The sequence below is a fragment of the Bactrocera tryoni genome, chromosome 2 (genome assembly GCF_016617805.1).
Source record: "Bactrocera tryoni isolate S06 chromosome 2, CSIRO_BtryS06_freeze2, whole genome shotgun sequence".
Lineage (NCBI taxonomy): Eukaryota > Metazoa > Arthropoda > Insecta > Diptera > Tephritidae > Bactrocera > Bactrocera tryoni.
The window spans coordinates 64582430-64607548 of NC_052500.1; the positions used below are offsets into that span (position 1 = coordinate 64582430).

General features: G+C 38.2%; 1 protein-coding gene across 11 annotated transcripts; it reads right to left on the reverse strand.

The window, feature by feature from the left end:
* LOC120767781 (rap guanine nucleotide exchange factor 2) lies at nt 1-24666 on the reverse strand. 11 transcript variants are annotated; one of them, XM_040094032.1, is made up of 8 exons: nt 24343-24666; nt 12950-13645; nt 11872-12069; nt 8002-11803; nt 7792-7851; nt 4240-4635; nt 3832-3957; nt 1-776 (listed from the first exon to the last, which is right to left on the reverse strand). In XM_040094032.1, the coding sequence occupies exons 2-7, from the start codon at nt 12977-12979 to the stop codon at nt 3875-3877; spliced, it is 4569 nt and encodes a 1522-aa protein (XP_039949966.1). In that variant the 5' UTR covers nt 12980-13645; nt 24343-24666; the 3' UTR covers nt 1-776; nt 3832-3874. The 11 variants fall into 11 exon arrangements, 9 of the variants coding, with proteins under 9 accessions (XP_039949966.1, XP_039949960.1, XP_039949963.1 ...); XM_040094026.1 differs by having other exon boundaries at nt 7792-7935; XM_040094029.1 differs by lacking the exon at nt 24343-24666 and adding an exon at nt 24193-24332 and having other exon boundaries at nt 7792-7935.
* Between the last annotated feature and the right edge of the window lie 453 nt (nt 24667-25119).

Consider the following 25119-nt stretch of genomic DNA (forward strand, 5'->3'; position numbering starts at 1 on the left):
TGGAATTACTATTATTTTAATTAAATATTTTTTAATGTGTGTTTACTTTCAAAAAGGTAAAAAGTTAAAGTATGGTAGAAAGTATAAATATATTACTTTCCATAGCGATAAAACTTAAAAGAAAACAAGTTGTTTTTGTAAATATATTATGTATACATTATATAAAAGATCGCACAAATGCCATTGATTATGTGGGTGTGTCTATAAAGGTAAGTGTGTATGTGTGTAAATTTTGTAGTTTTTAGTAATTTCTTTCCTTTCAATAAATTTCCTTACTTTAGCTATATACTTATGTACATTTACACGCATGTCTTATAAACTTTAACAAGCAATTCTTTAATTTTAAAACATTTAGTTTGCTTTCTTCAACTTTTTAAATTTTTTTTTTTGCACTTGATGTCAGCATATACTACATACATATGAGTAGGTATGTATTACTTTCTCTCATTTGGTTACTTTGCTTTAGTCTCAGTTAAATACATACGAAAATAAATATTTGTGTATATTACGTTCAAAAACGGTGGTGGCATCTTGCGGAGTAGGCTTTTTGTTTGCGTTTTTCACTTTCAATGGACGACAAAGTTTCATTTAGCATCTCATTACCGAATAGGAAGAACAGATTGGCTTATTTTTGGGGTATAAATAATTTGCAGTCAATTTGGTTTCCAGTGTGTTTTTGTTTGTTGTTGTTCTAAAATAGTTTGGTTGTCACTTATTTGCATTTTCAACACAACCAAAAAGTAGTTTTGGCATTTTTGGTTTTTTTTTATCCTAAACTGAAAAGAAAAGAAATAAGTAATTGAGTAAAAATATTTCAAAAACATTTTTAATATATGACATAATATACATATATGTGTATTTCTTCATAAATAAAATTAGTAATTTTTTTATAAGAACCTATTTTTTCTAAAAAATTTGTTGTTTAACTATTTTTTTTGAAGCATTTTCTACTAAATTTTTGTTTTATAAGAACATTCGTTTGTCCTTATGATAATTTTGGCTCGATGTAATATACATAAATGATCATGATGACGAGACGAGTTCAATCCCGAGGGACTGTCTGCCTGTCCGTTCGTCCGTGCAAGCTGTAACTTGAGTAAAAAATGAGATATCTTAAAGAAATGCGCGTTCCTAGGCAAAAGCACAAAATATTACGAGTTCGTAGATGGGCGTAATTGAACCCCTGCCACGCCCACAAAACGCCATTAATGGAAAACTTATAAAGTAACATAAGAAAAATTCTTATAAGAATTATTACTACTAGCCATATAACGGTACTAGTTTTTAAACAATTTCAATTTCAATCAAATTCGGTACATAACATTCCTCTAACATTCTTATTTGACATTGCGAAAATGGGCGAAATCGGACCGCAGCCACGCCTACTTCCCATCATATATACTTCCCATATAAGATTTCTCCGAAAGCACCCCAGCAGAAACTGCTTGGAGAAGATTTCATTATGCTCCTTACTGAGAGCATATGGGCTTCACTGTAAAGGTGTTCGATGGGAGACATCAACAGGCATCCCGTCGTAGTCCGGAGTGCAGTGTTCTGACATGTTTGTAGCTTTCTCGTATGCGTTTCACTGCATCCAGGCGTTTCATTTTCTTTTGTGTTGCCGGCTGGCGACTTGAGGACTTTGTTGCGACTCTGTACTTTGGCAATAATCGCGGACGTGTGAGGAGGGAAGGAGCACAGACTGTCGAAAGTCACACCTAAAATCTTAAAGTTATTAACAGTCGGAATCTTAACGTCATCGACTGCATTTCAAGGTCAAGTCTGTACTCCTTGGGCTAGTTTGCGAATATGGTCTCTATGGATTTAGTGGGAAAGAGTGTTAAATTCCGTGCAGCGAGGAAGCGAGAAAAGTCGGAAAGATAGCCGTTTACGTCTGAACACATGCCATCGACGAGATGATAGAAGTTTCTTTTGGTGGTTCCATGAGTTTCGAGATGTTGAAGTTGAACCGTAACGGGGAGAGGACACCACCCCCCTGAATTCCCTGTTTAATTCTTCTCAATTTGAAGTTTTTAGCTCGAAATAGTTCGAATGATTGATGACCGCTCTGGTAGTTCATAGTCCCCCTCTTCAGTGCTTGAGGGAGCGTAAATTTTTCGATGTCCTCAAGTAGCGTTGTGTGATTGACTGTGTCAAAGGCGTTTGACGAGTCTAACACTAAGAGGATCGTCTTTTCGCAGGGCGGTTTTTGGTTAAGGCCATGAACTATCTGAGCGTTTATGGCACTAAGTGCAGTGGTGGTGCTGTGCACTTTTGGTGCACATCAGGGCCAATGGATTTGGATGATTTCGCCTTGTTGAAAATACTTTGAACCTGCTCATCGGTGAAAGTAAGTGGCGCGCAGCCTTTTGTGCAGCCGTTGGGTAACGCATCATTTGGCTCAGTATAAGTTACCGGCTAAAGTAGCTCGCGCTACTGGATTTCAATTCGGTCAAGTCTCTTCGGATTAGACAAAGCGCCTACACAGTAGTCCAGAATCTCCAAATTGAGATCCCTTATTCGATGATCACAATGATCGACATGCTGCTTCGGCTAGGAAATTAAAGCGGATTACCAAGATTCTTCCAGCCGAGATGAAGCGTGCGGTAGTGTATCACCTTGCGGAATTGACGCACGCCGACGACTATGTCCATAGAAATGGGTAAAGCGATGAAGGTGCTCTCGGTAAATTCTGTGAAGCCGACCCAGTTAGCTTTGTTAAAGTTAACGACGGTGCGGTTGTGAGGGGAGTTCAAATGTATAAAAAATTGCTTGGATTTCTATTCTCTGATAGACGGTTTGCACCTTACGGTATTTTTCTGGCTTAAATTCTTGCAAGTGGCAAGAGTATACAAGATGTGTTTTAAAGTAAAAAGAACGTTTTGAATCTAGCGCCCCTGGTGGCGACATCTATATGTCGACTAGTGCGTTAGAATGTGCTATCTTTATCGATTGTCCAGTGAGAATTTCATGACATTTCATTGATTGGAAGTGAAGTTATTGCGTTTTAAGTGTCAGTATGTTTGTGTTATCGGTGCGAAAGTGAATTTCGAACAAAGAGCCAACATTAAATTTTGTTTTAAAATTGGTAAAACTTTTACGGAAACGTTTCAATTGATGAAACAAGTTTATGGCGATGATTGCCTATAGCAGAGTGCATGAGTGGTTTCAACGTTTTCAAAGAGGTCGTGAGGACATAGATCGATCAACATTTTGGCCAATCAAATTCTGTGATCACCGGAAATTCCATCGAATCTGTGCGTGAATTCATCAAAAATCAACCGAAATCATCAGTGAAATTCATGGAAATGGAGTTAAATATCTCCAAAACATCGATTTATCGCATTTTGACCGAACATTTGGGCTTACGAAAGGTGTGTGCACGATTTGTTCCGCACAAATTGACTGACGACCAAAAATTGCTCAGTATCCAACAATCGATCGACGCTTGTGACCGATTATTTTACCAAAAATCACAATCGTATTCACCTGATATGGCACCGTGCGACTTCTTTCTTTTCGGAAAAATGTATTTGCCTATGAAAGGAAAGCGTTATGCAGACGTAGACGCCATTCAAAAGACTTGCACCGGCATACTGGCGGCCATACCGGCCAACGAGCTAAAACACGAACGTGACATGCTTTTGGACCGTGCCAAAAGCTGTATTGAAGCAGAAGGAGACTATTTTGAATAAAATAAATTGATTTTGCCGAAAAAACCATTTGTTCTGTTTTTTTTTTAAGTCCTGTTTACTTTGGAACTTGTATACTAGATTATTAGCTGAGCTATGTTATTATATAAATATATTGGTTTATGATGGCAATACTTACTCTAAAAATTACACATAATCTCAAAACATGTTTTTCAAACACTTTACTGATTCATATTTGATGGTGGCGACATTGTCGGGCACATTGGGCATTTGTTGTTGCCATCAACGAAACTCGGTGTGCCACCTGTAAGATAAACAAAAAAAAATCATTAATAAATACAGTACAAAAAGCAGAACTGAAAATAAATTAAAGTGATGTGGAGTAAAAAAAAAATTCTTAAAAAAATAGTTTTTTTCGCTGCTATTGACTTGACTTGCGCACTTGCTTACTAACATTTTGTTGTTGTATTGTTTTAGTAATAGTTTACATTAGCCATTGCTTGCCCCCACATAAATTTATTGCACTTTTTTCGGTTTTTCCTTTCACTTTATGCCCACTCTCCCCCGCGTACGTGTGTCGACTTACCATGCATATTGGAATGTCGTGTGTGTGCCGGATGCATCAGCGGCGCAACCATGGTCTCACCACAATGCAAGCGCGTGTAGGGCGGTGGCGGCAACGGTGCCGCACTTGTTGCATTCGCGTGATACATGCTATTGGCGGCATTGTGTGCAGCGCTGCGCAACATGTGATACGGTGGCGGTGGTGGTACCGGTGTAGTTGGTGCGCTGCCATTGCTGCCGCTACTACTATTACTGCTGCTGCTGGTGCTGCCAGCGCCGCCGCTTCCGCTCAAATTGCGTGCCGCCGTATTGGAGATTTGCTGGAGCAGTCGGCAATCGGCGGCGGTGTAAACCGAGCTACTAGTGTCATGTTGTTGCGCATATGAGCCGTGTCCGCTGTCGCTGGATGACACCGAGCCTATGATGGATGATGTTGATGTGATAATGAATGTATGTGCAAGTGCAGTGTACGTGTAGTGTTGTTGTTGTTATCATTGTTGGCACGTCAGCGGCATTGTGTTTAATTGTAGCGTGTTATTTTATCCAATTTTTTGTTGCATTTGTTTTTGTTATGGTTTTTTTGGTGTTTTTTCGTCGTTTGGTTTGTTTGGTTGGTTTTTGGTGTGATCGGTGTGAAATAATGATGAGACAACAGAAAATTATGTATTGAAAACTAAAAAAAGTTAAAAATTGTTCAAATACCCAACTACAGTTGCGTCTCAATTTTTGCAAAACTACTGTGTATGAATGTATGTAAACGTGTTTACGTGTCTACGTATCTACGTAGTGGTTGTGTGTTTGTAAGCCGACACGCTGTTATACATATTAAATTAGATGATCGGCGTCTACATACGTTTCGGGAATGGAAGGGGGAAAAAAGCCAAAATAAACAAAAGAATAGTAAATCATAAAAAATAAGAGCAAATTATAATCACACACCTAAAGTAGTAAAATATATGTATATGTATGTATGTATGTAGCGTTGTTAGTATGTAAATTCGACAGTAGCATATTAATTAAGATAGGGTATTGAAATTTTATTAAAGCAACTTTCTTAAATGTTTGACTTTAATTCCACGCTTTTATGAGTAATCAGCCATCTAACCTAACCTAACTTCCTTAAATAATATATAATATTTGTGATAAGTTTAATATAATTTTTCAAATTTGAAATATGCACATAATTTTCTAATTGAAGAATCACTGGAGAAATTTGTATCACAAGAACTGAAGCCGCTTGACCTTCCCAAATGAGATTGCTTCGCTCTATGGGCTCTTGAAAAGTTCTAAGAAGATCCGACGTTTCCGAACAAAAATTTTATTCAACGATGAGGCCCATTTCTGGCTCAATGGTTATGTAAACAAGCAAAATTGCCGCATTTGGGACGAAGAGCAACCTGAAGAGATTCAAGAGCTGCCATTTCATCCAGAAAAAACAACGGTTTGGTGTGGTTTGTGAGCCGGTGGAACCATAGCTCAATATTTCTTCAAAAATGATGCCGCTAAGAACGTAACTGACAATGGCGACGGTTTGATGTCTGAAATTGAAGCTCGTGATCTCGACGACACTTGGTTTCAACAAGACGGCACTACTTTCCACACATCGCATCAATCAACGGATTTATTGAGAAAACACTTGGGAGGACAGATAATTTCAAGTTTTGGGCTGGTCGATTGGCCACCAAGATTGTGTGATATCAGACCGTAGGACTTTTTCCTGTGGGGATATGTAAAGTCTAAAGTCAATGCGGACAATCCCGCTTTGATTTAGACTTTGTAACAAAATATCACGCGTGTCATTCGCCAGTTACCCGATGAAATGCTCGAACAAGTCATCGTAAATTGGACCCAACGGATGAAATTGGAAGATAACACCGCTTACTCCACATATAACAGTACTGTTAAAAACTACTAAAAGCGCAATAAATCAATAAGTAATTACGTGAGAGACATTAAATTTTACCTCCGAGATGGTATGGGAGGCCTTTAATGGAGTTGGGATCAAAATTGGACGATGGGCGTGGCATAAGTTAAAATTAAATTTATAGCTATAATTTTAGATTTTTTTCCTTAAAATTTTGAACCAATGAACCTGGCTGGTTGTAACGTATATATCTACTACAAGTTGCTAATGGGGGTTACAACCTCAGGAGTTTTAAATATGTAATCAACATCCTTAGGGACAAATGCAGATTACTTGTCGCATTGGCCACTGCAAGCCGAAAAGCTTCTTGCTCCTAGCCGGTTCTGCGACAAGGAGCCTGAAACTCCAGGACACCTGCTAATAGACGAACCACGTCCAGGACGTCCATCAACATCAACACGTCAATAAACTAAAGCAATTGGTGCTTGAGAATAACAGAGAGAGATCTTACTGACATCGTTGAAATGTCGGAAGGAACAATGAAAACCATTTTGAGAGATCATTTAGGCCTAAGAAAAGTGTAAGCATGATTGGCTTCAATCTTCAATCAATCTCTCAATTTCGAAATACTACAGCCTCGCGTTAACGTCTGTGAAACAATGCTTTCCAACTACCAGGATGTCAGGAAACATATTATTGCTTACGACCCGGAAACAGGCGATCAATCGTCCGAATATCGTGACAACGGAGAGCCGAAGTCGAAAAAACAAGTCAAAGCAGAGTAAAAATCAAGTGTTGACAGTTTTATTCGAGTATCGATCAGACTGTCAACTGGAATACTAGGCGTCGTTTGCGCGAAGCTATACTTTAGCCGGAATTATGAGGCGACAACTCTTGGTTTTTGCACCACGACAATGCACCGTCGCTTGCTGCATTGATTCTTCGTGAGTTTTGCACCAAATTTTCAACCAATATCGTGCAGAAAGTGTGACTTCTGGCTAATCATCAAACTCAAACGACCGCTTCGGGAAAATTGTCAATTGGAGAAAAGTTCGAGCAAGTGTATTTGGGCCATTACTTTGAGGGGGACGACCTAGATTTTGAAGAATAAATTCAAAATTTTAAAATATGAATGAAGTCTTACTTATTAGTCTTAGTATTAGAGCTGCCATTCTTTTTATTGCTTGGAATAGCTGTTCAGCTGTCATGAATTTCGAAAACTAAAAAACCAAAATTATGAATGTATAAGGGGATATCTCGCAGCAATACTGATTGCTCATTAGGTACCAACACCAGAACATGCAAATTAAACAAGTTGCTACATTTTTTCGCTAATCAGTATATTAATATTAAATAATTAGTTTAATACGTTGCTATTTTTGTAAAAACGAAATCTGCTCCTAAATAATCCCAGTACATATTATTATTAAGCTTTGAGTACACCTTGTTTAAATATAATATATTATAAAAAGGTAATTACTTTCACTAAAACAGTTATTTCCTTAACCGGAGCTTCAACCCTTTACCTCAATGCAAGCAAGCTACTGCTGGCAATTTAAATTTCAAATCACTAATATCTTTCTATACTAGATTGTTGTTAGTAAGCAAGAAGGGAAGTTAAGCAATACGAGTTGTGATAATAAAATTCCGCTCAACCAAAACAATATTGAAAATATTGTATAAATGAAAAGCCAAAGAACTGTTGCTTACCCGAAGTCACAGATTTGCGCAGAGGCAAGTCACGAAATGTTGTAACGCTGCTGCTTTCAACTGAGAGATCAACAGATGGTAATGGTGGCGTTGGCGTATCCGAATTTGAACGTTCATGTATGGCCCGAACGGGTACCATATTACCTGTGTGTGAATTGCGCATTCATTAGTATAAAAAGTTAAAAGAAATGAGAATTATTGCAGTCTCACCTGTTGGCATTGAATTGCTGCCGGATGCCAGACGTCGATGCGTACACGGACTTGGCGTTGTGGAAGTGCCAGTAGCGGCAGTTAAAGGCATGCCCGCTGGCGTGTTGCTGTACGCATGCGCAAGCATGTGATGCGGCGTATTCACTAGCAGTGGTGGCGGTGGTGGTGGCATGCCGGAATGACGCGCTGTAAACGGCTGATGTGGACGCACTTTCGTCGGATCGGATAGCGCCAGTATCTTTTTGACGGCTTGCGGGGAGGCGATTCCAAATTTTGAGTTATTATTGTGCGCCATATTGCGGCGATTATGATGATCGCTGGTTGACGATGTTGAGCTGGTGGTGGAGAGTGTGGGCGATGAGGGATGACGTTTGCGCAGCGACAACGATGAATTCGGTGCCGATGAGGATGACGTGTGCGAATAGATGCTCAGCTGATCACCGCTGCGTGTCGAAGAGTTGCCGGTGCCATCGCGACCCAAACCGCTCTCACCACGCGTACTACCGCCGCTGCTGCCATGTGTTTGTGAATTGGATGACGGTTCGCATTCAAGCGAGAATTTGTGCAGTGCATCCTCATCGCTGATGATTTTCAAATTATTCAGGTATGCCTTGACGCGACGCACCATTTGTGCCTCTTCGAACATTTTCTTTGGATTCGGTGCCGCTGTAGATTTTTTGCGACGCTTAATAGTCGATTGGCCGGCATTAGCGGCAATAACGGTGCTGTGTGTGCCACCGGCATTTTGTGAAGTGGACAGCTGATTGAGCGAGAAGAGCGCATTCGAGGGCGATTGACCTTTAAGTTCGAGTATGGCGAGCAGATCGTAGGGCGATGAGCACATATGCGTTAGTAGACGCACCTCTTTGGCGAGCATACGTAATTTTTCAAAGTTTATGAGACCTTCGATACGCGTGTCATTGCCAAGATGAATGAAGGTGAGATCCTTCTTTACAATCGGATAGAACGGTATGATGGGGTGTTGTGCGAGCAGCTCGGAAGAGACAAGTTGGCGATATTTTGACATGTTGCGTGAGGGGTCCATGAGATCCTGCAAGTCGGAGAAGAGCCGTTGATATTTAGACGGTAGTTTTTCCCAGGTAAGACGCAAGCGTGATACAGCCGCATGTCCGAGTCCGGATATGATGGCGAACATGGAATTGAAGTTGCGACACTCTTTGCAGTGACGCGCAATCTTTATGAATTGCTTGACAATTTTCATGCGACGCACAATATTGTGTTCACTGCAGATCTCGGTGACGACCCAAAACATTTCACGATTAACGAGTTCGGCAAATTTCGTTAACATTGGCACACCATATTTCGTCTTCAGATTGAACAGATCATCGATATACTCAGTCGATTCGATTTGCCGAAAGATGGCGAAGTCCTGCAGTGTCAATTGTATGGCCAGCTCGTAGGCGTTCAGCTGCAGAAAATGCACACTCGACTCACGCACCAACTCGAGCGCCAATTCGTCGGGCACCAGTGTTTCGGTACTGCCGTTTGTTTTCAAATAGTAGCGCGCTGCAAAACCAATACGTTCGGCTAAGTTCTGCAGTTGATCGGGCAGGCGACGTTGTTTCACCATGCCACCCTCACCGACGCTAACCTCACAAAGCGAATAATTCGAGCTGGGGTCATGTATGCCGAACTCTTGCAGCGCCAACATAACAACTTCGTGCGCCGTCGTCTCCTTATTGATGAGCAAATACTTGCATGACTGATCGGCTTTGAAGACTTTCAACACATGCTCGGGATAATCGGGAAGCATAGCGGAGCTTGTTGTGGAAACGGCCGATGGCCGATGCATGGAGGCAGTCAGATAGTTGGGTGTTGGCGTAGGCGCTGTAGCAGTGCTGGTTGTTAAAGAAGTGGCATCTTCATACAGCAGTGATGAACTCAAATCCGGATTGGATTGCGATTGGTATAGGCGATTACCGCCGCCAACACCGCCGCAGGTAGATGAGGAACTGGAAGAGGAAGTGGTTAATTTGCCGGCTTTTTGTGACATCGTCTCCGTGGGCGTGGCTATATCGACAGAATCATTCAAACCGGCGCCACCGATGCTTTTGTGCTGCAACAAATTCATTTTCGCTAGCGCTTTTTGTATGCGACGTCTTGGCGCAAGCGTCATAAAACCGCCACCTTTTGAGCCGCCACCGCCGTCATGGCAATTAGCTTGCGAGTCTTTTCGCGCCGATGCATTACTAACGCTTTGCAAAAGATTCGACATAAAATTACTGGCCATATTACCACCACCGCTACTCGGCTGTTGCGGCATAATCGGCGGTGGCGTGGCTGGCGGACAACAGTCTGTTTGGTCCGTGGGCAATAACATATCGACTGAGCTGAGTCGCAGCATATGCGAACGATTTGTGGTGGTCATATCGTCCAACATACAGCGTCCATGTAATTTGGCAATGTCGTTGGCGCATATACGACGTGGACTACGCAATGATTTGCTGCCTAGCGAGCCGCCACTGCTGCCGCTGCCACTACCGATAGGCGTGCCGGCACCATTGCTACCACTGCTGCCATTGCCACCTTGTTCAATGGCTAACATCATCTCTTTGAAGCCAAGCAGATTGCTTTTTACCGTTATGCTCAGATGTGTGCTACCCATTAGTATTTCCATTGCACGTTTACTCGTCACATGTTCGAAGGACTGACCGTTCACCTCGTGTATTTGATCGCCACGCTTGAGACCCACATCTTGCGCCTTCGAACCGGGCACTACATGTGCTATGTATATGCCACAACCGCCACCGCCGGTTGCTGCGGTAATGCCGCGCATCTCATAACCGCCAATAATATTGAAGTTTAAAGGTTCATCACGAGACGAACGTGTCAATGTACAACTACGCATGCGCGCTTTGGCCGCACATGCTATATGCAGCAAACGCAGCTGACTCAGCAGTCGCGTGTGCTCCAAACCAGCCTCGAATACCTCCAGGAACTCCATCATTTCATGATCAGCCTCAAAATCGGTAAAATGATTGTTCACCCACAACAAGACGACGCGTGTGACACGGTCGCGTATCTCTTGCGGTGACGCTGTGCTGCCCTTTGGCGGTTCGGCATCACATTCGAACCAGGCGAGCAACTTTTGCGTTACCTCTTGTGGGTTTTTGATGAAAATACGTTGTGTGAGCAAAAAATCCTCCACATATGTCGGATCAGTCATTGAATTCTCCTCCACCAACTGTTGCAGCAAACGTTCGGGTGTGCCGCGTATCACCACATGACCACGCTTCATGCCCGCGGCGCTGGCGGCGCTCGCATTACTACCCGTTGTACCATGTTCATTGCTGCCGATTTGACGCAATTCCGTGACCATCACTATGCGCCCATCCTCATCTTCGTGTCGTCGCGTATTCTCCTCACCCTGATGCTGTATGCGATAATAATCGGTTTGTGTTATGCAAACGAACTGACAGTCGTCACATTTGGTGCGCATTACACCACGATGATATAGCTTATCCATGGTGGGTAGTATGCCAAAGGAATCACCCATTTGCAGTTCTTCACGCGTGCCATTCGCATGCTCAATCTCGACGGCGCCATTAATAAGCACCGACCAGGAATCGAGCTCTTCACCATCGGACATCACCACTGTGCCTGCTTTGTCGACTACAGCAAACACCATGACGGCACAGAGTGCGCGTCGCACCGCCAACGTTATATTGGTGAAGGCCTTCAAACCTTGTGTGAATTCCAGCAGTATTTCGACATCTTCCTCTGTGCGTTCGGAGGGATCTTTCTCCAGGCAATCACGCACCGCATCGCGCACATTTAGACTCTAAAACAACCATAAATATTTGCATTTATAAGTAAGTGTGAAGTAGTATATAAATACATGCAACTCACATCCATACTCTCCGCCAAGTCCTCCTCATCGGAGTCCACCACCGACTCCACCAAACCGGAGAGATCGATCTCCTCCGCATCCATTGAGGAGCCGTATACAGACGCCATTGTATCGCTGCCACTATACGCTGAGCTTGTGTCACTCGAATGTGAGCCGCGATTGCATTTTTGTTGCAATTCGGGACGCGTGGGTGGATACTGCGGTATAGAAAAAGACATATATTAATAGTTTTTTTTTAAATTTTGAAGAGGTTTAAGTTTGCCACGAAGTTTCCCAGAAGGAAACGTCCAGGACTCTATAAAATATATATGTATGTAAATGATTAGTCTGACGAGCCAAGTCGATTTAGCCACAACCGTCGTTATATGCGCGAGCTAGTGCCTCAATTTTGGAGATGTTGTTCTGAAATTTTACATACTGCCTTTTCTCCCAAAGAAGCTGCTCATTTGTCGGAGCCACTGACTTTGGATCTCTATGGCATATGGCTGCCATACAAACCGATTGATCAAAATCAAGTCCTTGTATGGGAAATTTTTTTGTAGGACGAGATATCTACCCGAAATTTGGCAGCGATTATTGTCTAAGGCAAGGTTACAAATTTCGAAACAAAATTTTAAGATCGGACCACTAAAGCATATAGCTGCCATATAGAGTAAACGGTCAAAAGCATGGTCTTGTATGGACAACTTTTTTATTTGACAAGATATCTACATGAAATTTTGCATGGATCATTATCTAAGGCAATGATACAATTTTCGAAAAAATTGTTAAGATCGCACCACTATAGCATATACCTGCCATATAAAGTAAATGATCAAAAGCACGGTCTTGTATGGAAAACTTTTTTATTTGACAAGATATCTACACGAAATTTTGCATGGATCATTATCTAAGGCAATGATACAATTTTCGAAAAAATTGTTAAGATCGAACCACTATAGCATACAGCTCCCGTACAAATTGAACGTTAAAAAAGCAGATTTTTATAGAACTTTTTTTATTTAACGATATATGTATATATTTATATTTTAAGTTAACGTTTCTTCTACTTTATAGTCGGTCAATAAAACTACTTACATGATGTCTGATATGATGATATGGATCCATTAGTTGCCAACAAATATCACTTTAGCTGTTAATATTGTCGCAAACTTGGCACTTATGGTGCCACTAATGTAAATATTTACTGTTTTTTCTTCTAAATTTATGCGTTTTCTAATGCAGTTAAATATATTATGATTATGTTTTGCTGATGTGCTTGTCGCTGTTGTTGTTGGCCACGTTGATAACGTGAATGCATTAAAACTGTGTCTGATATGTATTTCACTTTATCACACACCTACGGCTAGTTGTGTTGCAAGTGCGTTAAGCTTGAAAATTCTCTGCACAGCGCTTTCGTCGCACTTTTTACACACACTTATATGTATATTTGTACATATGTTTGCATGTATGGGAATGATTTATATGTGTGTTTGTTGCAGTTAATATGCAGATGACTTTGGCTTTGCATTGGAGACTCGAGACTTTCTTCAGCAGTACTTGCACTTCTTCCAGTATGTATATATGTTTGTGTATATGGTTAATACTAAGCTGTCGCTGCTGCTGCTGCTGTTATGGCCATCATTGTCGGTTTTAATTTCCACTTATAGCTTTGCTTTAGTCCGTTTTTGTTATTTTTTTGTAGTTGTTGTTAGTTTATAATGTTTACTTTCTAGGGCGGCATTCAGCAGTCAGTCAGCAATCAGTCTGACCGTCGACTGTTGATTTGAAGCTCTGCGAAAAATACGAAATAAAGTGCTTTCAATTAATAAACACATACAAACATACATATGTATGTATGTATATTGCATATTAACACATTAAGTAGCTAAATAAATATATAATATGATTATTGTATAATAAACTTATTTGGGCGCATGATACAGACAGTACCGACAAATTGCAATGTGTGGATGGGAGGCATAATTTACAATACCATTGAGGCAGCTGTGTGATAGGGATGAGCAATATCATAATAGAGCGCTTAAATAAACCAATATTGTGTGCCCACTTGTGGCTGCAGCCGTAACAGTACCACCCACACTCAAGTTTATAGGACATAAATACATATTTGCGTGTTGTAGTCAGTGCCTAGCTGGTGTTTCCATTGTGGTACACACGCTTAGCATATCACTACACACACATACACACATACAAGCAGAAATTTGTCAGGCCCTATATTGCTTATTTGTCTGGTGCCACTTGACTGCCTGCACAGCGTTGCTATGCAATGAATATACTCATCTCCCCTTCCAACACATCAGGAGGCCACCTTCCATTGAGCGTCAACATTGATTTGCATTTTTCCGTTTTATCACAAAAGCAACATTCTTGTAATACCGAAGAGCAAAAAAATAGAAACCAAGTAGAAAGCGTTAATTGCGGTTGCACCGAAGTTATGATACCCTTCACGAATAAAAAAAAAGTTATCTTTAAAAGAACTTGTGGTCGGTTAGTTTATATGACAGTTATATGGTATAGCAACTCGATCTGAACACGACAGTCGGGTCTATGTAATCGGCCATTAGGCAAATAATCCATGTCCATTTTCGTGAAGTCAATAAAAACCATTTTCTTACAAGGACTTGAGTTGGATCTGTTAGTTAGCATGACAGCTGTAAGCTAAACTGTTCCGAGTTCAACAGTTTCCACAAATAAACAGCTCCTTAGAGAATAAAGGACGTCTGTCAATACTCAGATCGATATCTCAAAAACTGAAGGACTAGTTCGAGCATATGCAGACATGCAGTTCATGTTCATCCTGCTAAACATTTATAAATATATTTTACAGGATCTCCAATGTTTTCTTCTGGTTGTTACAAACTTCGTGGCATACTTAATACATGACATATTTCAGGGTATAAATTTAAATATGTACTTATGTATATCTATATAGTGCACCATATCCATAGATGAGTATGTATGTATGTATATGCGCCGCATGAGACGCAGTTGACTGGAGCATAAGATCACAGGAAGCTCAGCGCTGCCAAGTGTGTATTGTTGTCGGTCAGTGACAATTAGGGCATAGCAAAATAACAGCGAACAACAACTTTACGAACTGTGAAGTTTTGAAAATGCTTCTCAGAGTCAATTCAATTGAGTATTGAATCACATCTACTTCGATGTTGTTGTTGTTGTTATAATGATATACGAAACCCGATGAGTTGTCATCACATGCAATGAAGATATGCCCAGAAAGTAGCTGCTTCAATGGGATTGGGCTAAAATGAGGGAATATATTAACCAGCTCTTGAAAGTTTGCCGGTTTCTTGTGGAGGTAATAAATGGAAGTTTATGTTCCTTATTGGCGATGCTGGTTCAAAGAACTTCTAGTGTTTGCTATGTTTCTACAGATATTTTTGTGGTAGATAATTCTCTGCTGATATCCATGACCATCACAAAAGCTGTATTTTGGTGACAAAGAAATTGGACTTAAGATAGTAGGACCACGCACCAAACTGTCAGTGCCGACAGGCAGCAAAAAAAACAATAATTGTTATAGAAATTCAAATGTTTTTTATTTAATGTGAGTTACAATCGAAAAAATTAAGTTCTGAACATAACATCGTTAAATAGTGAATTCCATGAACTCAATTTTCGAATACTTTACAAGGGTTCAAGTCGTATGTCATGAATAGCATGTTTTGACTTCTAAAGTTTGAAGAGCGTATAAATTATTGCTAAAGACCAATGACTTCAAATAACCCCACAGGAAGTAGTCTAGTCCTAGTGATAATAAAGCTTCACAATGTTAGTTGAATGCATCAAAAAGCTTAGCAAGAATGTCATGGTAATCACCATGCCGTCTTTTTAGCGAAAGAAGGAAACCAAGCTAATAGGATCGGAACCTTTCTTTGCTGTGGGCCCCGCGAAACTGCTTTTGGAACAGTTCAATACAAAAAGGTACAAGTATTTGATTGTTCTCTACAGAGTAAAATTAAGACAGCTGGTAGGGCTTTATGCAGGTCACTGTAGACTAAGATGACATATGTATGTATGCTGGATGCATTAGCAGTTTAAACTAAATCTGTATGTCCAGCATGCAGGAGTCCACGCATGACTCTAACTATGTACCTCTACTCATCTGATACCTACCCTCTGACCACGTTGAATCAGCACGTTTCCTGGGCCTACCGTTGGAAGACCAACCAACAACAACATTAACATGACATATGCACAGTTTGAGATACTGTTCTGCAGATCTGTGTCGGTTGTGCGACCATGCCGCAAAGACACCAAATTATGATTGACTTCGTGCAATTGGTTCAAAGTGTCTGCGGGAATTTCAGAGGGTTAACCGTTATTTAACTTGAAAAAAACTGTGTCAAAATATTAAAAATTGCAAATTAGTTTCAATAAAAAAAATTATTAATTCATAGTACTATTTGAAAATTTATCTCAATGAAATTTTATTACTTCACAAAAATCAATGAAATTTTATTACTTTACAAAAATCGAAATTCGACGTGTCGAATTAATTATGCAATTGAGCACACTTTTAAATTATAATAATCAGTCGCACGTGATTATATAACTTCAAATTGCGCAACGCGCTTGTGGGAACCGCCACGAAAGAGAAAACATAAGATATTGAGTAAAATAATTGTTGCATTAATTACCTTTAATTGTTGTTATGCATTTGTATTGATAATTATAATTGTAATATGTGGGAAATTCAATTTCGCAATTATTAGTAAGAAATGCAAACGTTGATAAGGCAACTACTTACAAACATATGTATGAATATGCTTAAGAATAAGTATTTTAAAAATGAGAAACATTAAAATGATGATAAAAAAATATTTGTATATTTTTTGCTGCGGTTTTGTGGTCTGAGTTTAAAGCAATGCAACTGTTCAAATGATTTAGGTAACATTTTCTGCAAACTAATACGTTACTGTGCCAAATTTAAACATAACTTGGAAATAAACTGGCACTTTAATAAATATTATGACAAACAAAAAAAATGTCAAGTTCGTTTGCACCGAAGCATTATATTTTCACAAATAAAAGAGTTTCTTGTTGTTGTAGCGGCAGAAAACAGAAAGAAGAAATTTCGTGGATTGGTGCTGAGTTAACAATCCTTGGCCGGATAATAAGCCGGGTCCGTTCCGGTTACTTTGGCCCGCCTGTCCTGAGAACGGTCCACACATGACCTTGCTGTGGGACGGTAAGCTATTATGGTATAGCTGTCCGATTTGAACAATGTAATCAGTGGATGTAGAGATGGCTTGAATAATAACCTACACCAAATTTCGTGAAGATATTTTAACAAATATAAAAGTTTTCAATATCCATTGTGGACGATTTCCAGTTATATTTTATATAGTTGACATAAAAATCTCGAAAAATATGTGATATATGAATAACACTAAGTATTTATATCGGGTGATTTTTTTGAGGTTAGGATTTTCATGCATTAGTATTTGACAGATCACGTGGGATTTCAGACATGGTGTCAAAGAGAAAGATGCTCAGTATGCTTTGACATTTCATCATGAATAGACTTACTAATGAGCAACGCTTGCAAATCATTGAATTTTATTACCAAAATCAGTGTTCGGTTCGAAATGTGTTTCGCGCTTTACGTCCGATTTATGGTCTACATAATCGACCAAGTGAGCAAACAATTAATGCGATTGTGACCAAGTTTCGCACTCAGTTTACTTTATTGGACATTAAACCAACCACACGAATGCGTACAGTGCGTACAGAAAGATCTTGGTGTAAAACCGTATAAAATACAGCTCGTGCAAGAACTGAAGCCGAACGATCTGCCACAACGTCGAATTTTCAGTGAATGGGCCCTAGAAAAGTTGGCAGAAAATCCGCTTTTTTATCGACAAATTTTGTTCAGCGATGAGGCTCATTTCTGGTTGAATGGCTACGTAAATAAGCAAAATTGCCGCATTTGGGGTGAAGAGCAACCAGAAGCCGTTCAAGAACTGCCCATGCATCCCGAAAGATGCACTGTTTGGTGTGGTTTGTACGCTGGTGGAATCATTGGACCGTATTTTTTCAAAGATGCTGTTGGACGCAACGTTACGGTGAATGGCGATCGCTATCGTTCGATGCTAACAAACTTTTTGTTGCCAAAAATGGAAGAACTGAACTTGGTTGACATGTGGTTTCAACAAGATGGCGCTACATGCCACACAGCTCGCGATTCTATGGCCATTTTGAGGAAAACTTCGGAGAACAATTCATCTCAAGAAATGGACCCGTAAGTTGGCCACCAAGATCATGCGATTTAACGCCTTTAGACTATTTTTTGTGGGGCTACGTCAAGTCTAAAGTCTACAGAAATAAGCCAGCAACTATTCCAGCTTTGGAAGACAACATTTCGAATGCTCGAAAAAGTTGCCCAAAATTGGACTTTCCGAATGGACCACCTAAGACGCAGCCGCGGTCAACATTTAAATGAAATTATCTTCAAAAAGTAAATGTCATGAACCAATCTAACGTTTCAAATAAAGAACCGATGAGATTTTGCAAATTTTATGCGTTTTTTTTTAAAAAAAGTTATCAAGCTCTTAAAAAATAATTATGAAGTAGACTAATACGGATTTTGATATGAAAAAAAATCTTTGCTTGAGATTGATTCGTCTTGAAGTTACGGCCTTAGTATAGAATAGAAAGTTAATAAGATATGCATTGCTGCTTGTGATAGTGTCCTCCACTCTTTCACAAATACTCATTTAGTTCTTATATATTCAAGGATCGTGATATGTTGTACAGAGTAGATGAGTTCGCATCTAGGATATGTGGATCTCAGGGCTTTCTTACTGACTTTACGGACTGCTACGCCCCTCTTGAAGCAGATGCTCGAGAGTTTCCGGCTCTATTTCACAGAATCTACACATTCCAGTTTACACTATGCTTATAATATATAGATTCCTATATATACCTTGACCCTGCAATGACCTGTATATTTTGAGACAAGGATTTACCTGAATTTAACTTTAGACTTAACACTTAACCTCTTGAGGTTGCACAATCCCAGTAGCAGTTTAGCTTGACGCAATCCCGGTTCGCGCTGCCAAAACTTTGATGTATTTGTCCTTTCCACATTCCGGAATAATTCCCTTAAGGTATGTGGATCCACTGTATAAGAGGGTTCTGGTGCCGTCGGCTTGGTAGTTCCTGTTTTAGAATTGTTTAAAATGTTGTAAAACTGGTGTAGAGAGTGTACTTAAAAAACAAATATCGAAATTGTGCCGAAAATTGTCATGTTGCCGTTAGAAAGATTTCATACGATCGCAGATCCTTTATATGTAGATTGAAAAAATTTATATTTATTGATGTTTACTGCTTAAAGCGCTGCATCACAGAGCCTTTTGAAAGAAAGAAGGTCGAGTAGAGGGAGCAAAAGAGAATTTGGTTAACGAAAAATAAGAAAAGCTATAGAAACAGTTGTTGTTGTGGTTGTTGTAGCGGCAGAATTCTGTCGAGTTGACAGTCCTTGGGCAAACAATCCGGTACCGTTCCAATTACGTAGACTCGACAGTCGTGGGAACGAGCTATAGAGGCAGTTTTTTTTTTTTTTTAATATAGAGGCAGTCATCTTACTCGCTAGCTCCTTTTTATTAAATAATATGCAAGTTTATATTACTTGTAGAAAAAGTGTTACACACTTTACACTTATATAAGCCACAATAATTTGGCCTAACCTCAACTCCCTTAAACATTTAATTGTTGTCCAAAAATCGCTATTTAACCTTCATTTTCACAATGAAAACGCCCAAAAACACATTTATTTCAGAGTATGCAGCTATATTATTACGTATGTATGTATACAATATAAATTTATAAGTATATACAAACATACAAATAGTAACAAAAGTTTTGAAATTTTAAACATATCACATGAAAAAATATGTAATAAGACTATCTGACAGCGCAACTCTTCGCATTTTATTTATTATGACATACGAGTGGGCGCTAATAAGCTGGACTTTGTATATTTGGACAGGCAGCGCCAAATAAAAAATTGCGAACAACAGTCATTTAGACAGCTTTCTTTCTTTCCTTTTTGAATTTTTAAGCACAACCACTAAATTGCGTTACACAAATTATTTGATACACATACATACATTCATTTGATTTTCCTATATATAAGTATATCTTATAGATGTTAAAAACGGTCATTGTACATTGACTGACAACCAGCTTCAACTTTGAGCGCTTCATAGCTTATTAGATAGCTTGTACAATACTATTTTATATTCATACATACAAAAAATATACATTATATATGTATATGTGGTTATCTACATGTGCATGTAGTACTTAAAGTAATCACTTTATATTACGCTAGTACTAACTAGTACAATATTATATCGGATCACATGTATCAGCACGCGAAAATTAACCGCGCGCTTGTATTCAATCGGATTCTTTGTACAACTGAGTTTTATACCACATTGACAGACTGACAAGCAAGGCTATTTAGTCGGACTAGTATGGAAAATAAGGGGGAGATAAAATATGGAATTGAAAAAATATATATAAAATAAAAATCTGTTTAGAAATGTTCCCTTAGTCATATAAAAAATGTGTTTGTATGTACGTTATATGTATATATTAAATGTGTGACATTTGTAGTTCAACAAGGCAGTAATAGGCAAGCAATTTAAATATTTTGTTTTCCTTGTTTTTCCGTACTGATAACGCACAACAACTGATTGGGTGTCGCAGTATAACAAGATTTTTTTTGACGTGATGAGTTTAAATATTTTGCATAACACATTGACGTATATTTACTTTTTATACCCTGAACAGGGTATATTATTTTTGTCATGAAGTTTGCAACAGCCCAAAGAAAACTTTGGAGACCCTCTATTGTATTAGAATGGTATGTATGAATGATCAGCATGACAAGCTGAGTGGCTCTAACCATGTCTGTCCGTCTGTACGTGAACTAGTCCATCAGTGAGATATCGATTTGAAATTTTGCTCAAGTCACTTTTTCCTAAAGAAGCTGCTTTACAAAAATTGAGATATATTTTTGTCCAAGGCTACGCTACAATCTTCGAATAAATTGTTCAGACTAAAATGCTATATCATATACATACATACATATGTGGTTGCCATACAAGCTGCCGGATCTAAATTAAATTTTTGTATATAGAACTTTTTTTAATTTAATTGTAAAGGGTATTATAGTTAACGTGTTTTCTTGTCATATAAATCATAATAGGAACCCTTTTAAATTAAGGGAATTCAATGTATGACTTATTACACATATTTATTTCCGAGAAAATAAGCATTTTTTATGTTCAAGATATCACATTAACAAATATGAGGAACGTCATCGTGGAATTTTGCAAACCTTCGACATCGACATTTTTCAAATATGGGAAATTTACTCTTCAAATATTTTCTCAGCAAAAATTCTGAAGACCTTATGTTCGTTGTTGCTAAGTTTAAACAGCAATTATCGAATAAAAAACATTTTATATAGCATTATTAAATTCGAAGCCGGCTTAATCTGAAAACCGTTTGAAATATGCACTCACAAATAAAGTCGTAAGTGAATTACAAACGAAATGTATTCACGCAATACTTTCAAGTATTGTTTTTAAAATTTAATGCAATTTTGTAACCCAAGTTGTTGGTGTAACTTTATATTATGCGTAAGATACATTTATATCATTAAATCTATGTATATTGTTTGTATATGCATTATAACATATGAGTTTTAATAGTGCAGTTAATCAAAGCTTACACTGCAATTGCTTCAAGAAATAAGTGCCCACATCTTTCTCTCCGTGAGATCTATACAAAGTGCATTTTTATCAACAATATTCCAAGGCATTCCACTTGACTTGCCGCCCAAATAGGCAAATAGTTAACCAAACTAATAACTACAACAGAGTAAGTGTAAAGCAGCGGAGAAAATTCAAAAAATCACTATATTTTTTCAAGTTTAGCCTGTTCGATTGGTGGTACCCTCCACTAAGTTGTACCAGTTGAATGCTCTTAGCGCGCAGTGTGACTGACTGCATGCCACACCAAATAAGCAATATAATCAAGTGGTACCAGTGTGGTGGCAATGACAACAGTAGGACGTCCAGAGCACACCTGATGTTTATAGCAAGCACAGATATGTGGAAGGGGTGATGGTAGCGTTAATTATTGTAGGCTGTTACCTATACTTATAAAAACAGCTATGGTACCAGCAATATACATATGTACGTCATAAGTTGACAATCATTAATACACATACTTTCTATTTTTTTATTTATATTAAGTGCGAAAGTCATACTATTTGTTTGTTGTTTTTTACTTGCAATTTCGTGTTGTATTTTACTTAGTATATGCATATTGTTATAGTATATTTTTTTCGTTTTGTCATTGAGTTTACTTGTTTATTTTTTGTTTGCTTTTACCATATACTTATGTATTGTAGCTACTACCAAGGTTTTCAATAAAAAAAATTTAATCAGCAACACAAATGTTCTGTACGAACTAAAACAAAAAAAATTTGTTTTACATTTTCCCCTTAACAAAATTTCACTTTCATTTTCCCAGGAAATCCAGGTTTTGTAGTTTTTCTTTCTTCCTTATTGGTTTTCCTATTAAGTAGTTTACATAGTACAACTTTTTAAAAGTAATTGCAAAAAATCAGGAAGAGGTTTGTGTAATTTGTATTTCTCATTTTATTATCGTTTATTATAAAAAGTTTAAAATAATTTTTGCTGTTGGAAACTTATAGGTTTGAAGGCGCCTTGTGAAATAGTTGCCATTTTATGAAGATTTTATATTATAAAAAAAAAATAATTTTAACATACTCATATCATTTTCATTTCAAAATTAGTATACTGACATTTAACATTTAACAAATTTGACCTTTGTCATTACACCCACTACCAAATAGGCATCTCGACTAAACTTTTAAATATGTATGTTTTCTTGTTTTGCTTATACAACTTCAATTTACTGACTACGTCACATTGTGCGCGCAATAAAATATTTCTTTTAGTGCAATTAAGTTTTGGTTTCATTTAATGCATTTGAAAGTTTTTTGTGGCACTATTTCGTCGTTATTGCTAACAGAGAACAATATAAACACAGTGGAACAAAAAAAAAAGTTTCAACGGGCAATTCGCTACAGCTGCTGCTCGGCAGCAGAAACAACTTGTAGCGTGTGAGATGAAGTGGGAGTTAAATTGTACAGCAGCAACACTGGCGTTGGTGCTGCGCTACTGAATGTATGAATGAATGGAATGGGGCGATGGTTGGTTGTTTGGATGACTGGCTTGCGCACTGCGCAACATGTGAACGATATGCGGTGCGGTACGGGCGGCGTATCCAAACACTAGAGCTATAAAATCTTGTACAAGTACAAAGGGGAACAGAACGAGGGCGTTATTTGTATGCTCTCGTGTGCTGTTGTAAGTATTTATGTATGTATATCGCTATTTGACGGGAAAACAAGTGGGCGAACTACTGACATTTACTTTAAACTATATTCCATAACATTTTGTTTATATACATTTAAAATATTATGTGCATGTTATAATGCTTAAATGTCATATGTCAGACTTAGAGGAATGATACATAACAATAAATGTTAAATAACAATAATTGTGTCAATTTTTGTGGGTATCTTATGCGTGTGAAATAAAATTTAGATATATTGTTAAGTTAAATATAAGCATGACTTATACAGATTTGTAGAGGGTATAAAGTTTAAGTAGTTCACGATAGTACTTTTTTGCACGTTTGTCATTTTCACACAAAATTTTGCACGTTTTGCAATTGACCGCGTTAAGTTTGAGAACTGATTTTACAACCATAGCGTCACTGCATCCGTTTAACTGAATTAATTTTGTGTTTTTCTTTAACTGCATGGGCGTAAAATGCCGAAAACATTCGAAACTCAAAACTCACCAAAGGAAATTACTTTATACGTACAAAATTTACGATTTGTGAATAGGTACCTTTTTACTTTTTTGAAGAGAAAACGGAAGTAATTAAGTTTCTCTGTGCATAAATTAATTACCATTCAAATGTAAATTTCAACAACACACATGTTTTTGTTTTCAGTCTTTTTGTTAATTGTACACAAAAGATAAGGCAACTAATACAGCAACAAATAGTTGAACTTTATGCGAATAATAAAAACCAAACGCACCAAACAATTATTAAAACATTTTGAATTTTCTCTATATTTGTCTATGCAATGCAATATGTTTGTGACAATTTGTTTCACGCACAATGGGTTAATAATGACGAAGGCATGCAGCGAATAAAATCGGAAAACTTCACCGTACGCAGGTAGATGGTCCCTATGTTGTCGCTGTTGTTGTTGGTTGTACCCAATCCAATAAGCAAAAAAACTTTGCCAACACACTATACCAAGTGCAAATTTAATATATTTTTTAAAACAAATTTAACTATTTATTATTTAAGTTTCCTCGTACCGTTGTTCAATTGCATATTTTATTTGATATCTACGCGGAGTTACAATTTTCGGAGCACAATTTGTCGCTATCTCTGCTGCGCTGCTATTTCGCTGCCACTGCAATCAACCGAACGAGACGGACTACGCGACGAGACAATGAGCAAGGAAACGCAAGTAAAAATTCACTTTAAAATATATACACTCAATTTTGCACAATTTCACTACAATTTATTGTATTGCATTATGCCGAAATGCATCAATGCTCATCCAATTTGTTTATTTTAAAATGCATTTAAAGCAAATAAATAAATAAAAAACGAAAAGAGCAGCTAAATTCTTTCCGTACGCGTCGACGTTTTCGTTTTCTTTTCACTGCTGCTGTCTGCACTGGTGGTGTTGCCAATAGACTGCTGGTAGTAAGGAACGCACCGAATTTGCGAAACAATCTGATCGTGTCAAATTGTAAAAATGCAATGTTATAACATAAAATAGTTTATAATATTGATAAATAATTTGAAATAAAAACCATCAGTCTACTTTTAGTATTGGATAGAAATGTAATTACTGAAATACAAATTGAATTAAGTACGACTGTTGTTTCTTAAAAGTATGGCAGCACTAATTATTGTTTAAAGATAAACCGCAAGTGGCGCCCTCTTTTCAATTGAGAAGTGAAACAACATAGAGTATTGCCAGTATTAAATGAGAACAAAGTTTTAAGTTAATTGAAGTTAGTAAAGAAAAATAAACAAGTAAGGAAGGGCTGAGATCGGGTGTCACCGAACATTTTATACTC